At 35.0% G+C, this 14,827-nt stretch overlaps 1 protein-coding gene across 2 annotated transcripts in view; it reads left to right on the top strand.

Annotated features, from left to right (window-relative positions):
* Nucleotides 1-14,827, top strand: part of RNF19A (ring finger protein 19A, RBR E3 ubiquitin protein ligase) — a 56,926-nt gene that overhangs the window by 31,866 nt on the left and 10,233 nt on the right. For both annotated transcript variants that reach the window (XM_040494120.1, XM_040494121.1), the window contains exons 3-5: nucleotides 6,315-6,523; nucleotides 11,145-11,289; nucleotides 12,285-12,447. In XM_040494120.1, coding sequence (XP_040350054.1) covers nucleotides 6,315-6,523; nucleotides 11,145-11,289; nucleotides 12,285-12,447 — 517 coding nt within the window. The remainder of the gene's footprint in view (nucleotides 1-6,314; nucleotides 6,524-11,144; nucleotides 11,290-12,284; nucleotides 12,448-14,827) is intronic.

Below are 14,827 nucleotides of genomic sequence, written 5' to 3'. Positions count from 1 at the left end.
TCCTAGGATTAACAAAGAAAAAAAATGAAAAAGTAATTCTGCTTAGCATTTTCCTAACTTGACCATTGAGTACTTGTTAGTATAGACCTCCTGTTAGCGATTCAGTGAACAGAAAATATTTCTGGAAAGACTGCCCTATTCGAATCCCTTTGCACCTTTCCCGTTTCTTCCTATCCCTTCACTCCTGCTAAATAGGGAGGCTTAAACATTTTAAGTAGGGGGGTGCCTGGGTGGCTCAATTCAGTAAAGCGTCCAACTCTTGATTTCAGCTCGTCATGATCCCCTGGGTTTGTGAGTTCAAGTCCCACATCTGGCTCTGCACTCACAGTGCAGATCCTGCTTGGGATTCTCTCTCTCTCTCTCTCTCTCTCTCTCTCTCTCTCTCTCTCTCTCTCTTCTCTCTCTCTCTCTCTTTTCTCTCTCTCTCTCTCTCTCTCTCTCTGCCCCTCTCCCCCTTTCCCCTGCTTGCATGCTTGCTCTCTCTTGCTCTCTCAAAATGGGTGAATAAACTTAAAAACATTTTAAGTAGAAAGAATAGAGATGGAACGTAAGACTTGAGTTAAATAATGGATTGTAGAAGGAAATGGAGTATCTTTTAAACCAAGATGTGAATACTGTTCAAGCCAAAGATGTTTAGTTAACTAGGATTATTCACTTATCTCTGACATCTGAGGGTGTTCTTTTCCCACATAACACTTAATGCATCAGAGCAGAGAGACTCCTGAAATGTTTCTTTAAAGGAAGCATTTTATATTTAGTTTTACCATTGGCTTCCATTATAATTTGAGAGCTGTTTTCCAATGGGAAAAAAGTTCAGCTCCCACACAATGAAAATCATCTTCAAAAGGCCTAACATTTTGCTTTCAAAAACGTGTGAATGCTAGGTACATTTAATTCTTGCTGCATTATAGAATGTGCCTAACAAAGTTATTATTAGGACTGAATATGTATGAACACGAACACTTATATAGTAAGTATTCAATAACTGTTAACATAAGAAAAAACTGGTAGACTGCCTTAACTTTTAATCAAAATATACATTCATGAAAACAGAATTAGGAAAGATAAACTTATTTTTCTTTGTGATTTGAACAGATTGAATGGGACGTGAATGTTTAGTTCTGGGATTGGATTTCTTAGCTTTTCCTTTAAAAAAAATACTGAGAAGTAGTTTGATATACTTTTTCTTATTACTTTATCTCTAATATTTGAGTACATCCGTGCTGTGAACATATTCTTTCCCCCCATCTCCCTCCTTTCTCCCCACCTCTTTCTCTCCTCTCTCGCTCTCCCTGTATAACCACACACACAGTTTTATTTATGTATCACAACTCTTTTTAGTATTATATCCTAATTTTTGTGATGCCTCTAACCTACATTTTCAACAAATGCCAAATGACCAGATGTCAAATTAATATTGCTCCAAGGCCAAAGTCAAATATCACTAATTATGGTGTGATGAACTCAGAGGATACAAAAGTAAATATAAAATTTTATATTTAAAAATTTAAAAAATTTTTGTAATGTTTATTTTATTTTCGAGAGAGAGAGAGAGAGAGAGAGTGTGCGAGCGCGTGAGCAGGAGAGAAGCAGAGAGGGAGGGAGACACAGAATCCGAAGCAGGCTCCAGGCTCTGGGCTGTCAGCACAGAGCCTGATGCAGGCTTGAACCCATGAACTGTGAGATCATGACCTGAGCCTAAGTCAGGCACTCAACCGACTGAGCCACCCAGGTGTCCCTAAAAAATTTTTTTTAATGTTTATTTATTTTTGAGAGAGACATGGCACGAATGGGAGAGGGGCAGAGAGAGAGGGAGACAGAATCTGAAGCAGGTTCCAGGCTCTGAGCTGTCAGCACAGAGCCCAACTCGGGCCTTGAACTCACGAGCTGTGGGATCATGACCAAAGTCGGATGTTCAGCTAACTGAGCCACCCAAGTGCCCCAATATAAAATTTTATTTAAAAAATAATTTAAAAAATAATCAAATGTTAAGTGTTTGACATCATACTGTAGGATACTAGTCTACATGTCAGCTGTTTAGTTTGCTCCTGATAATTTTACTGCATATTTAAAAAATTCTAAGTAGAGATATTCAATACTTATAAGCAGTTATTTTCAACAAGCTTAAGTCTTTAGACTCAAAACTGTAAGGAATTTTCATCTTAAAGCAATTTATGAAGCTGTTTGAAGTTTGATTATTGAGAATAAAATGCGTTTTGAGATCTCAGTTTTCTTGCCATACCCTTTTGTGTTTTCATGGATATTGTATCAGATTTTGGAAATTCTCATGTCATGAAATTTTATTTTACTTTGTTTTTTAAATGTTTATTTTTGAGAGACAGCACATGTGAAATTAGGGGAAGGGCAGTGAGGACAGGGTAGGGGACAAAGGATCTGAAGCAGGCTCTGTGCTGACAGCAGAAAGCCTGATGTGGGGCTCGAACTCATGAACTGTGAGATTCACCAGCTGAGCCAAAGTTGGTTGCTTAACTGGCTGAGCCACCCATACACTGCATCTTGTCATGATATTTTAAAATGGCAAAGTTGACATTCTGTTTTTCATTCTTCTTGTCAAAATGTGAAGAATTCTCTAATAAGGACTTTTTCTTAAAAGATTCATAGCTTAAATCATTAAAAAGTATGTCAATTCTTAAAGGTTTATTTAGTGATATAGTAGTATACTGAACAACTTTCAACCGAGGTTAGAATTACGATATAACCTAATTTCTTTTTTAAATTTAATTTTATTTATTTTAGAGTGCAAGCAGGGGAGAGGGGCAGAAGGAGAGAGAAGGAGAGTGAATCTTAAGCAGGCTCTATGTTCAGTGTGGAGTCCAACACCAGGCTTGATCCCACAACTGTGAGATAATGACCTATGCTGAAATCAAGAGTCAGATGCTTAACTGAGTGAGCCACCCAGGCGCCCTGATATAACCTAATTTCTGTTCATCTACCTCATATATTTTTTATAAATACTTATTTACTCAAAAAGGCTATATTCTTCCTAAATTCTGTTATAGCACTCTCAATGTTCATATTAACTGTAAATCTGTTTCTCTATTTAATTGTTTGAAAGTTCTTTAGTTTGTATCTAAATTTGGCTTTCACAGTCATCACTAATAATTATTGCATTTTATTTTTCCAACATTATGTACATTTATACTTAAGTTGTCCAGTAAAATTTCACCATATAAAGCCATAAGATTTTTATTCTGTCTAGAATGCCTACTAATGGTTATTTTACAATGAATATTCAGATACTAATAATCCAAAATGACATACATTATTTATATTGCTGTAGAAAGGATAGTAACTTGTATGATCACATGGTCATTAATCAAACACAGGTGCAGAGATACTAGAAATATCACTGAAATGGTGAATTGCTTATTTGGCATTCTAGAGATCAAGGCTAAAGCTGAAGTTGATTTTGGGTGACTACTGAGCCTAAGCCAAACTTCTTGAGTCCCTGTTATATTTTTGGGAAAACTTAGTTGTAGGGAGATGATGTAATTTACATGAAACTATTCAGTAATAGGGGGTAGAAGTGGAATTTGGACCAGGTAACCTAAATTTTTCTTCTGCCTTTATAATTGTGACTGGCCTTAAAAAACAGCCAGTCTTAGCATCATTGTCCCCTGCATACACACAGAGATTTCCCTGTGTCCCTTTTCTTCCTTCCTTCAAGAAAAGCTAGGTTAGAAAAGAGTTTTAGAATAGAAGGTCATTTCCTTTTCAGTGAAATTACTACCTTAAAGACTGCTTAGGGTTATAATTTGTAGAAGAGAAAGTGTAGAGTCTTTGAGGACTTTTTTCTTTTTATTGAGAATGCAATGAATAAGCCCTCAGGAAATTAAACTTTGCTAAATTACCTGATGCCGATACATAAATTACCTTTGAGTTAGTCATGCTTGGACGTATTTATGATAGATAGTGGTAATTGCAGAATTGGTCTATCAAAAATAAAATGGAATTTAAGTTGTAAAATTTAAGTTTAAAGGGTAAGATATAAGATATTAAGGAAGCAAAGGGTCCAAAAGTGGAGGAACTTCTTGACTATTAAAACTTTACAATTTTGCAGATTATTTTGAAATTTAATAAAAATCTCAGTGACAGTTACTGTTTAAATTTTACTGCCAATAACAAAAGGAACCCTGGAAACTCCCCTAAGTTTCCAGGCAAAAGGAAATGTTTGATATTTACAAAGCTTCTTATATATTTTTTTTTAATTTTTTTTTAACATTTATTTATTTTTGAGACAGAGAGCATGAACAGGGGAGGGTCAGAGAAAGCAGGAGACACAGAATCTGAAACAGGCTCCGGGCTCTGAGCTGTCAGCACAGAGCCCGACGCGGGGCTCGAACCCACAGACCGCGAGATCATGACCTGAGCCGAAGTCGGACGCCCAACCGACTGAACCACCCAGGCGCCCCAAAAGCTTCTTATATATAAATAAGACTTGTTTGTGTCTCTTTCAAAGAGAACCAGAATCCCCTAAACATTTTTTATTGTAAACTTTTATTGAGATAATTATAGATTCATGTGTAATTATAAGAAATAATAGAGAAATCCTGTGTATCCTTCACAGTTTGCCCCAGTGGTATCATTTTACAAAGCTATAAGACAACATCACAACCAGGATATTGGCATTGATATAATCTACCAATCTTAAATTCCCCCAGTTTTACTTGTACTTACTGGTGTGTGTATGTATATTTAGTCATATACCTGTTGTTCTTTTATAAATACATCCACCTGTATCACACCCTGTTGGCTCCTCTACCCCATCCCTTAACCTGTGGCCACCTCTAGTCAGTTTTCCATTTCTAAAACTTTGTCATTTCAAAAATGTATAAATGGAATCATACAGTATATATAACTTTGAGACGGACTTTTTTCATTCAGCATAATTCCCCAGAGATTTATGAGAGTTGTTAAGTGTATCAGTAGTTTCTTTTTGTTCTCCAGTAGCAGTCCATGGTATATATGCACCCCAGTTTGTTTAACCATTGATTGACCTGTTGAAGAATGACATCTAAACTGTTTCTGGTTTTTGGCTGTTACAAATAAAGCTGCTATAGACATTTGTGTACTTGTTTGAACATAAGTTTTCATTTTTCTGGGATAAATGTCCAAGAGTGCCCAGAATTTATTTTAAATAAGAAATTATTAAAGTGCCAAAAATATCGGGGGGTGCTCAGTCGGTTAAGCATCTGACTTCGGCTCAGGTCATGATCTCCCGGCTCATGGGTTCAAGCTCCATGTCAGGCCCTGTGCTGACATTTCAGAGCCTGGAGCCTGCTTTGGATTCTATATCTCCTTCTCAGCCCTCCCCTGCTCACGTGCGTGCTCACTCTGTCCGTCTCTCTCAAAAATAAACATGAAAGTGACAAAAATATTAACTTAGAGAATAGGTATTGGGGCAAGTCATGAATCTACTATTCTCATTCTTTTATCTTAAGTGGAAAAAAATTTTTTTTGCTTGAGAATTCAAGTTTATGTACTTTTTGGTAGGACATCGGCACCAAAGAGCACTTTCAGCATGTGCCTTAGAAACATTAATATGAGAATTTATGCATAAATACTAGATCATCACAAAACTTATGAATTGGCAGTTTGCCATTCACTTATAGGTATAGCTCATTCACAGTCATTATATTTTAAATAGGTTATATTTTTGTTTTTCTGATTTTCAAAGTAACAAGTAATTATAAAAATCAGAAATGTATGGGGGTGCCTATAGGGCTTAGTCGGTTAAGTGTCCAACTTTAGCTCAGGTCATGGTGTCACAAGTCGTGAGTTTGAGCCCCACATGGGGCTCTGTGCTGACAGCTCAGAGTGTGAAGCCTGCTTTGGATTCTGTGTCTCCCTCTCTCTCTGCCCCTCCCCCACGTAAAAATAAATAAACATTAAAAAAATTTTTTAAGTCAGAAATGTATAAATATATAAAACAGAAAATTAGAACTCTAATACCAGCAAAACGGCTGTCAAGATTTTTGGTGTATTTCCTTCTAGTGTTTTCTGTGTGCATATTATACTAATTTAATAGAATTTTTATAAAATTGGGATTAAGTTAACTATATAGTTTGCCATCTTAGTTAACAATGGAACTTTAAAAATGTTTTGAACCATTTGTATGTCTTCATTTATGAATTGTTCACTTTTCCCCCCCTTTTATATTGATGAGATAGAGTTTATGACTATTTGGTCATGCATAAATAGAAAACAGGAATAGCACTGAAGTTGGCTAATTGTTTTACTTAATATTTCTTCTTTTATGTCACATTTTAAATCATTTTTATTCTTCTTTGAAGATACGCTGTGATAGCATTTGGATGTGCTAGCTGTCCAAAATTAACTTGTGGGCGAGAAGGCTGTGGAACAGAGTTTTGCTACCACTGTAAACAAATTTGGCACCCCAATCAGACCTGTGATGCTGCTCGGCAAGAGAGAGCCCAGAGTTTACGTCTGAGAACTATACGTTCTTCATCCATTAGTTATAGTCAAGAATCTGGAGCAGCAGGTACTTATGTCTAACTTTTCTAATAAGATACTTGACACATACAGAGCACTATAGTTATCTTAATAAAAACTGCAGCATTCAGTTCCTGTTATTACCTTTTCTCCCTTCAGTTTTTGAAACTGTTTTATGTGTTGGCATTTCTGTCTCAGAAGCACTCAATCTTTGCTGTGGAAGAAAATGGTACTGAGGTTGGAAAGATTTTATTGTAAAAAAGTGAAGTGCCGTGATGATTTGCATAACTGATAGCTAAGGATGTCTGAAATTGTAATTTATAAAGGTGTATTATGCAAAGCTTAGCAAAGATTTTTAATAAAATATTAAGTTTGAATATATTACCTTTAGATTATTTCTAATTGTGTAAATATCACAAAGTTACAGGCTTAAAATGGTATTTATTTTTTGAATTCTTTCATTTACACGTTTTGTGAAACACTACATCTTTTATTTACAGATGTCTCTTCTAATTTTGTGATCAAAGATTCAAATCATACCTTAGTGGGGAGGACACTAAGAATTTTGTGTCTTTGGCTAAGAATTTAAAAATTACCTGGGGATATGTACACGAACAATGTATGCATCTTCTAAATCTCAAAAATTTAAAAAAAAAAACATGTTTTTTAATGTTTATTTTTGAGGGAGAGAGAGCATGAGTGAGGGAGGGGCAGAGAGAGAGGGAGACACAGAATCCAAAGCAGGCTCCACACTCTGAGCTGTCAGCACAGAGCCTGACGTTTTGAGCGGGGCTCGAACTCATGAACCATGAGATCGTTTACCTGAGCCGAAGTTGGACGCTTAATGGACTGAGCCACCCAGGTGCCCCTAAAAAATTTTTCTGAATCTCTTAATGTTCTTTGAGTAAAAATTCCAAAAATTAATATTTCCCATTTACAAAATTTCATTGTTTATTGGGATTTTTAGGAAAAATACTTTTAGAAAAATAGTTTTTTTTAGAAAAATACTTTTCTCACTAATTATAAAATGGAAAAACTTGGAAAGTACAGAAATTTGTCAAGAAAATGATTTACATTCCTACCAGCAGTGTATTATTGAGATAGTCATATACTTAATGCTATCAGAGAAAAGTCTTATTCAGTAGTTAAAGTTGAATTTTAAATTAAACATTTAAAATGATATAAACTTGAAAGTCAACATTTAATATTTTATATAATGTACACAGATTTTCATGCTTGTTTGCTGATTGACTTGTTTCTGCTTACTCTCCTGAAGATTTGGGGTGGAACTCAAAGGTATTAATAATGAATTGTAGGTGTGGGTCCAGAAGCAATTCAGAGAGGACCTGATATATGTAAACTGTACCCTGTAGAGTCCGCTGTAGCCATTGAATGGTCCACTTGGAAATGATATTCCTCTTTTTTAAATGTAGGGATGGGTGTTTATTGGTTATAGGACACATGACATACTGAGTCACAGACTTGACCCTGGAATCAGTGTCTCTGGATATGAATTGTAGCTTCTCCACTAATTCTCTGTGCAACCCTGAGCAAGTTGTCTCAGCTATAAAATGAAGATCTTAATAATACTTATGTCTATAAGGTTGAAACATTTCCTGACACATAGTAGGTGCTCTGGCTGTTAGAGGTGGAGAAACTAGAGAAACCAGTCACCTGCTAGAGATTTGCATTTGTTATTGATTTTAAACATCATGATTTAGTCATCCAAATAAATGTTGATCTTACAGTATTCACCATGGGGGATTTTATGTTGTTGTTGTTTTTTTCAGCAGTGCTACCCTGGAACACCTTATTGGTCATAACCTTTAGATACTAATACAGCCACTTAAACTATCTTCTTAATGTCAGTTTGATTTTTGGAAATGACCAGAAGTTCCTTTGGAGCTAAGTTTAACCACTAGAATATCATACCAAGTTGAATCACCGGTTTGGGATATATCCAAAGTAAAATGTGACTGTCTGATCATGGGAATAATTTTTTTTTTTTTGAAGTTTATTTATTTTGAGAGAGAGGTAGTGCAAGGGAGGGAGGGGCAGAGAGAATCTCAAGCAGGGATCTCTCAAGGGAGAGAGAGAATCTCAAGCAGGCTGTGCACTGTTAGTGCAGAGCCCAATGTGGGTCACGAAGTCACAAGCCATGAGACACATGACCGGAGTCAAAATCAAGAATTGGTTGCATAACCGACTGAACCACCCAGGTGCTCTCGAGAGTGATTTTCTTTATATTAAGTTGCTTTGAAAGTAATTATGAAAGAAAAACTTCCCAAATGATTTGAGCCAAATAGTAGCATTGTTGGAATAAATATAGCCTCCCAAGGTGATTATTTTAAAAAGTTCATTTGGAATTTTTCCATATTTCAAAAATCTTATAATTCTGAAAATTTAAGTACATGCCTTTTTACTTTCAGTGCTCTAAAAATCAGAACTCTCAGGACAAATGTTTATGTGATAGTTTCTTTTGATATAATCTATAAACTTGAACTTGGCTGCTCATTGGCTGGCAGGGGGAAGAGGGAAGGAAACTACCATCTGAAATGGTTTTATTAATTCCCATTATTCCAGATATCTTGGTATTTTTTGTCTCCCATTATCATGATTCTTTGAAAAATTGGCTGTACTTTTAAAGATTGCTTGACATAACGATAATAATCAGTTGACTGTTCCTTATGAGTGAGTTGAAGATAAGTAAGAGTGCTGTATTGTGATTATATTTGTCTTTAAACTGTGACAGTATTGCATCTACATGAGACACTTCCTTATAGCTACTAGGGAGTTTATGCACTTGGAGTTCACATTTTAAATAACTATATTTTTCACTTTTGTTACTATATTTCCCCCTTTATTAAAAATACATTTAATTGGTTTTCTACTCCCCTATCTACTACTGTCCCCTGTGTACTATTCCCTAATGCTACCACCCCAAGAGATAACCACTGTTAACATTTTGTTGTAAGTCCTTACAGGTACTATGGTGGGGGGTGGGAAAATTTTTAAACAAATTTTGAGATTTGACAAATTTGACAAATTGTATAGTGTTTTGTAACCTGTTATTTTTTTTTCTTAATATGACAGTAGGCCAGCCCATATTTTAACAGCAAATAGAAATATGATTTAAAAAAAAAACACAAAACTTTGTCAAACCCACCTTAAATACAAACAGGAAACTTTTAACATAAAGCAGCTGTGGATTAATTGATGCTCAGGGAATAGGGCATCAGTTGACCATCTAATCCGTAAAATAGCTCTATTTAGGATTTTTGCATTTTGAGAGAAAAATATGTACACAGTGAATTTTTTTCTAATTTGTTTTAAGAAAAGAGACAAAGACAAAACAGCCTTTTGTAGATAAGTACACAGTGAAAACATGCACATCTATAAGGAGACCTCAAAAAAAATCCCTTATGGTGTTCATTCTCTAACATGTAATCTAAGCGTATTGAAAGGCTGTTTTGTGTTTTTAGAACATAAGAATGAATGAGGATGTCCCCTTTCATTTTGTTCTGAATGTATCAGAGCCAAAGTCGAGTGTCTTTACTCCCACCTCTAATTGAGATATTTACTACTTGAGTATACTCTGGAATGAGGAAGTTTATCAATTAATATGCCAGTTAAGCAGATAGTATGTCTTTAATTTGATGTACTAGACATTATATCACCTATAAAAGCTAGCTTTTTAAAATTTATGCTCCAGTGTTAAAAATATTTTAATGCAGACTTTATGTCCTTTGGATCATTGAAATCATGACTTACGGATATTTTTAATTTTTATATTCTTGATCTGGCTGCATAGAGTTACCAGTTTGCTCAAAATTGTTTGAATTGTTAAAATACTGATTGTGAGCATTGATGAGTTCTTAAGTTAAAAACCAGCTTTGGCTCTTAAAGAAGCAGTAAGGAAAGCTGAATTCACTGTAAAATATGACCATAAAACTTTTAGAAAGGAAACTAGAATATAGTTTAATGCTTATCATGTAAGAAAATGGAACAAATACTTGAATTCAATGGCTAGTACCATGCATATCTTTTCTTAACTGTGTATAGTTAGAAAATATACCTCACTACTAATAATAGAAAATAATTTACTGGTTGCTCTTAGATGCCAAAGTTCAAAATAGTTGTGTAATTTGAGATAACTTGTATTCTATGTTAGTGATTCCAAAAGTTATGTACCATTTGATTTTAACTTAGCACCTGTGTGCATTGTAACCATATTACTGTGCATTATCCAGAAACAGCATTTGAATAAATGAATAAAAAAAGGACAAAGATAACTATTCTGTAGTATAAAGAATATCTACATTTTAATAAAGTAGAGATGGTTAGAAAAGTTTTAGAATATCAAGTGCCACTCAGAGAAGACAGCTATGAGGTAGGAACAAAGACAAACTTTATGTAGTTTGCAGTTTGCCCAGGGCTGTCCTTGGTTCTCCTTTCTCTTTTTATTATTTTGTCACTGTTTGTTCTCATTGTTCTGTGTTTGAAAATGTTTACAATTTGAAAATTTAATATAAAGTATGTTCCTTTCTTCAGTTAACAATCTGATATGTTAAGATTTTTTTGGCATTGCTGCAATTGATTATCTACTAAAATTGTTATTTTTAGACCAGTTTTATGTACTAAACAAACAGGTCTCTCTGTTTTCCTGATAGCTGATGATATAAAGCCATGTCCACGATGTGCTGCTTATATAATAAAGATGAATGATGGGAGCTGTAATCACATGACATGTGCTGTCTGTGGTTGTGAGTTTTGTTGGTTATGTATGAAAGAAATCTCAGATTTACATTATTTAAGGTAAGTTTATAGTAGGAGCTAGCTATTTAGTCTGTGGCCATACCACCCTGAATACGCCCAATCATGTCCGATATGGGAAGCTAAGCAGGATCAGGCCTGGTTAGTACTTGGGTGGGAAGGGAAAAGGAGCTATTTATATCTAAATATAATTTTATATTGTAAAAGAATTTGAAACTGTATTATCCTAAGCATTTTTAAACTTGGTGCTTATAAGATTCTTAGAGGGATGTGTTTTATTTCAGTTACATAAATTTAAATGGAACCAAATTATTGTGCTTGTCATTTGGGATTAGTCAAAAATAGGAAACCTAGATTTCTTCTTTTTTTGTGTTTGTTTTGTTTTGTTTTTTTTAAACTAGAAAGCTAGTATTTTATACCCCCATGTAATTATGCTAGGTCATAAATAATTCCACTTAATTTTCTCATATATAAATTTCCTCATTTATTCTACAAAGTGAGCTTAATATAATCAGATAATTGTATGCCTAAAACAGGGATAGAAATAAGCATGTTTGCATTAATTTACTCTTCAAAAACTAACATTTTCCAGCTAATGGAGAACTAGGGATAAATATTTAACCTGAATTCTAGTTATCAGTATTCTTTAAAAAAAATTTTTTTTTAATGTTTATTTTTGAGAGCTAGAGAGACACAGAGTGTGAGCAGGGTAGGGGCAGAGAGTGGGGAGACAGAATCTGAAACAGGCTCCAGGCTCCGAGCTGTCAGCACAGAACCGTGAGATCATGATCTGAGCCAAAGTCTGACGCTTAACCGACTGAGCCACTCAGGTGCCCCTATCAGTATCCTTTTAAAATAATTTATGGTGATTCTTACGCTGATTTTTTTTTTTTTTTTGGCTTTTAATGAACCTAGAATTCAAAGAAAGGGAAAAAACCTCATTCCTAAGTATGAAAATTCTTTTAGAGTCATTTCTTTAATGTACTGTAGTCATTATTATGTTTTACAGTGGTTACAGTTACAATTTTTTTCATTAGTCCATCAGGTTGTACTTTTTGGGGGAAGAAACCCTGGAGCCGAAAGAAGAAGATATTGTGGCAGCTGGGGACACTTGTTGGTGCTCCTGTAGGAATTGCTTTAATAGCTGGCATTGCTATCCCTGCAATGATTATTGGCATTCCTGTCTATGTGGGCCGTAAGGTAAAATGCTTGATTCCTTATTAGTTTAATACCTTATTCTAAATCTTTAGGATTAAGGTTGATGATTTTTGTTTTGCCTTTTATTTGTTTTGAGAGATCATTTTTAGTATTTTCAGTATAAAACTACTTTATTTTTCATAAAATAATAAATTTTCAGCATTCAGCAAACTCATACGAATGCATAGAAAGTAGACTTGCTTTGGGGCACCTGGGCGGCTCAGTCAGTTGAACATCTGACTTCAGCTAGGTCGTGAACTTGCAGTTCATGAGTTCGAGCCAGAGCCTGGAGCCTGCTTTGGATTCTGTGTCTCCCTCTCTGTTCCTCCTCTGCTCACACTCTGTCTCTCTCTCTCAAAAATAAATGAAGATTAAAAATTTTTTTTAAAAAAGTAGACTTGCTTTGAAATTACCTGAATCTGAAAACTTGAGTACATTTGTATTGTAAACCTTTCTAACTTTAAGTGTAAAATATCGAAGGACACACCTGATATTTTTCGCATGGATGTATATCCTTGTAAAGTCAGGTCTAGAAAAAGTTAATGGCTAAAAAACACATGCCCTCAAGGCAAAGAATAATTAGCCAGTTCCTGAATTATTTTGAACTTTAGTTCAAAGCTTTTATTTTCTTAGATTACTGCTATTACTAAATATGCTGTTTTGTAGATTATAACAATCTTTTGAAGGTCCAAACACCAATAATTACCAGTGAGTGGCCTGTGAATGATGAATTATATTTCATTAGCTATTCAATAATTCTTTTTTGAAAAGTTAAAGGGATAATTTGTGAAGTGGCTAAGAAGTCACTTAGTGGCTAATAGAAAATCAGAATTGAGAAGTAACTATAGAAGGTATCTAATTGCAGAATAGAGCAGAGGCATATAGCCCGTACTGTGTGCTGGGTGTTTTACGTACTTTGACTCCTTTTAAACTCACAGAAATTTATGTGTTAGAATATTGAGGTTTAGGAAAGTTTGAGTTACACAAACGGAAGCAGAGCTAGGATGTAAACACAGATACATTCTTTTTTATTTTTATTTATTTAAAAAAAATTTTTTTTTCAACGTTTATTTATTTTTGGGACAGAGAGAGACAGAGCATGAATGGGGGAGGGGCAGAGAGAGAGGGAGACACAGAATCCGAAACAGGCTCCAGGCTCTGACGCGGGGCTCGAACTCCCGGACCGCGAGATCGTGACCTGGCTGAAGTCGGACTTAACCGACTGCGCCACCCAGGCGCCCCCAGATACATTCTTTATGTAAGAATCCTGATAAATTCCTCTAGCCATTTGGGCACTTCAGTAATGGGGGAAACACCAACTCCTGAAGCAGCCCATTCTGTTGCCTGTTATCTGTAATTGTTATGTTGAGTCAGAATCTGTTTCCCTTTGAATTGTTTCATTAAATTCCAGTTAAGACTTTTGGGGCCAAACTCAAAGCTGATCCTTTTCCATATAACAGGCACATTTTTAAATATTCAACATATATTACTTTTATAATCAGAAAAATAACAATACATACTATTTTTTTAAAAAATTAGCTTTGGGACCAAGGATAAACATAGATACTTATGAGCCAAATGTTTATTATGGAAGGTTTTAAGTAACTAAGCTTGTTTAAAGTGTCCCATACATAATAGTTGATTATAATAATTTTTCCATGTGATTATCCAAAGCAAGCCTTTGCTAAAAACAAAACTGTTTATTCAGATACTTAGAAATAGAAGTAGAAGGTAAATAGAGACTGTTGTACTGCACACACTTACAAATAATTTATAGAGGAGGGATTATTTACCTCATTGTTCAAGTCTTAGGTGCAGTTACCAGTCTCCTTTTTTCAAACATCTACAAGTTGATGAATTAGTTTTCCATTGAAACAATTTTCTCTGCGGTATTTGGGGATACAAATCAGCCCAGGCAAACCTATTAAGTTGATAAAGTACCTAAAAGTTTAGTCTTTATTTGCAATAACAAATAGAAAATGTGGCACAAAATAGTAAAATAGAAAAAATTAAGTTGAACCAGAAGTAGTATGATATGATCACTGTAATTAAACATTAGTGCTTAAGGATGAAAAGTTTTCTGGAGGGTTCCTGTTTACTCTGTCAGTTTTTAGTTTTGGCTTTATTCTGCTTCAGTGCTGTTTTTCAGGAATGGTAGTTGGGAGAGGAGCAAGAATTAGCTGCAGTACTGAAGGGTAATGAAAGATACCTTTGGGAGGGGCTGCCATCTCTACCTGCAGGGACTGTTGAGGCAATTATAGAGGCCCATTCCATAGGAACATATAGTCAATGCTGGGAAACAAGATTCTGACTAGGAAATAGGAATATTTCTTGTCCCATGCATGCTTCTCCCACCTCCCCACCCCAGCTTTCTCACTGTTTA

The sequence above is a fragment of the Herpailurus yagouaroundi genome, unplaced genomic scaffold, assembly GCF_014898765.1.
Source record: "Herpailurus yagouaroundi ecotype Mexico unplaced genomic scaffold, PumYag 186, whole genome shotgun sequence".
NCBI lineage: Eukaryota > Metazoa > Chordata > Mammalia > Carnivora > Felidae > Herpailurus > Herpailurus yagouaroundi.
This window is presented reverse-complemented; position numbering and strand designations above follow the sequence as displayed.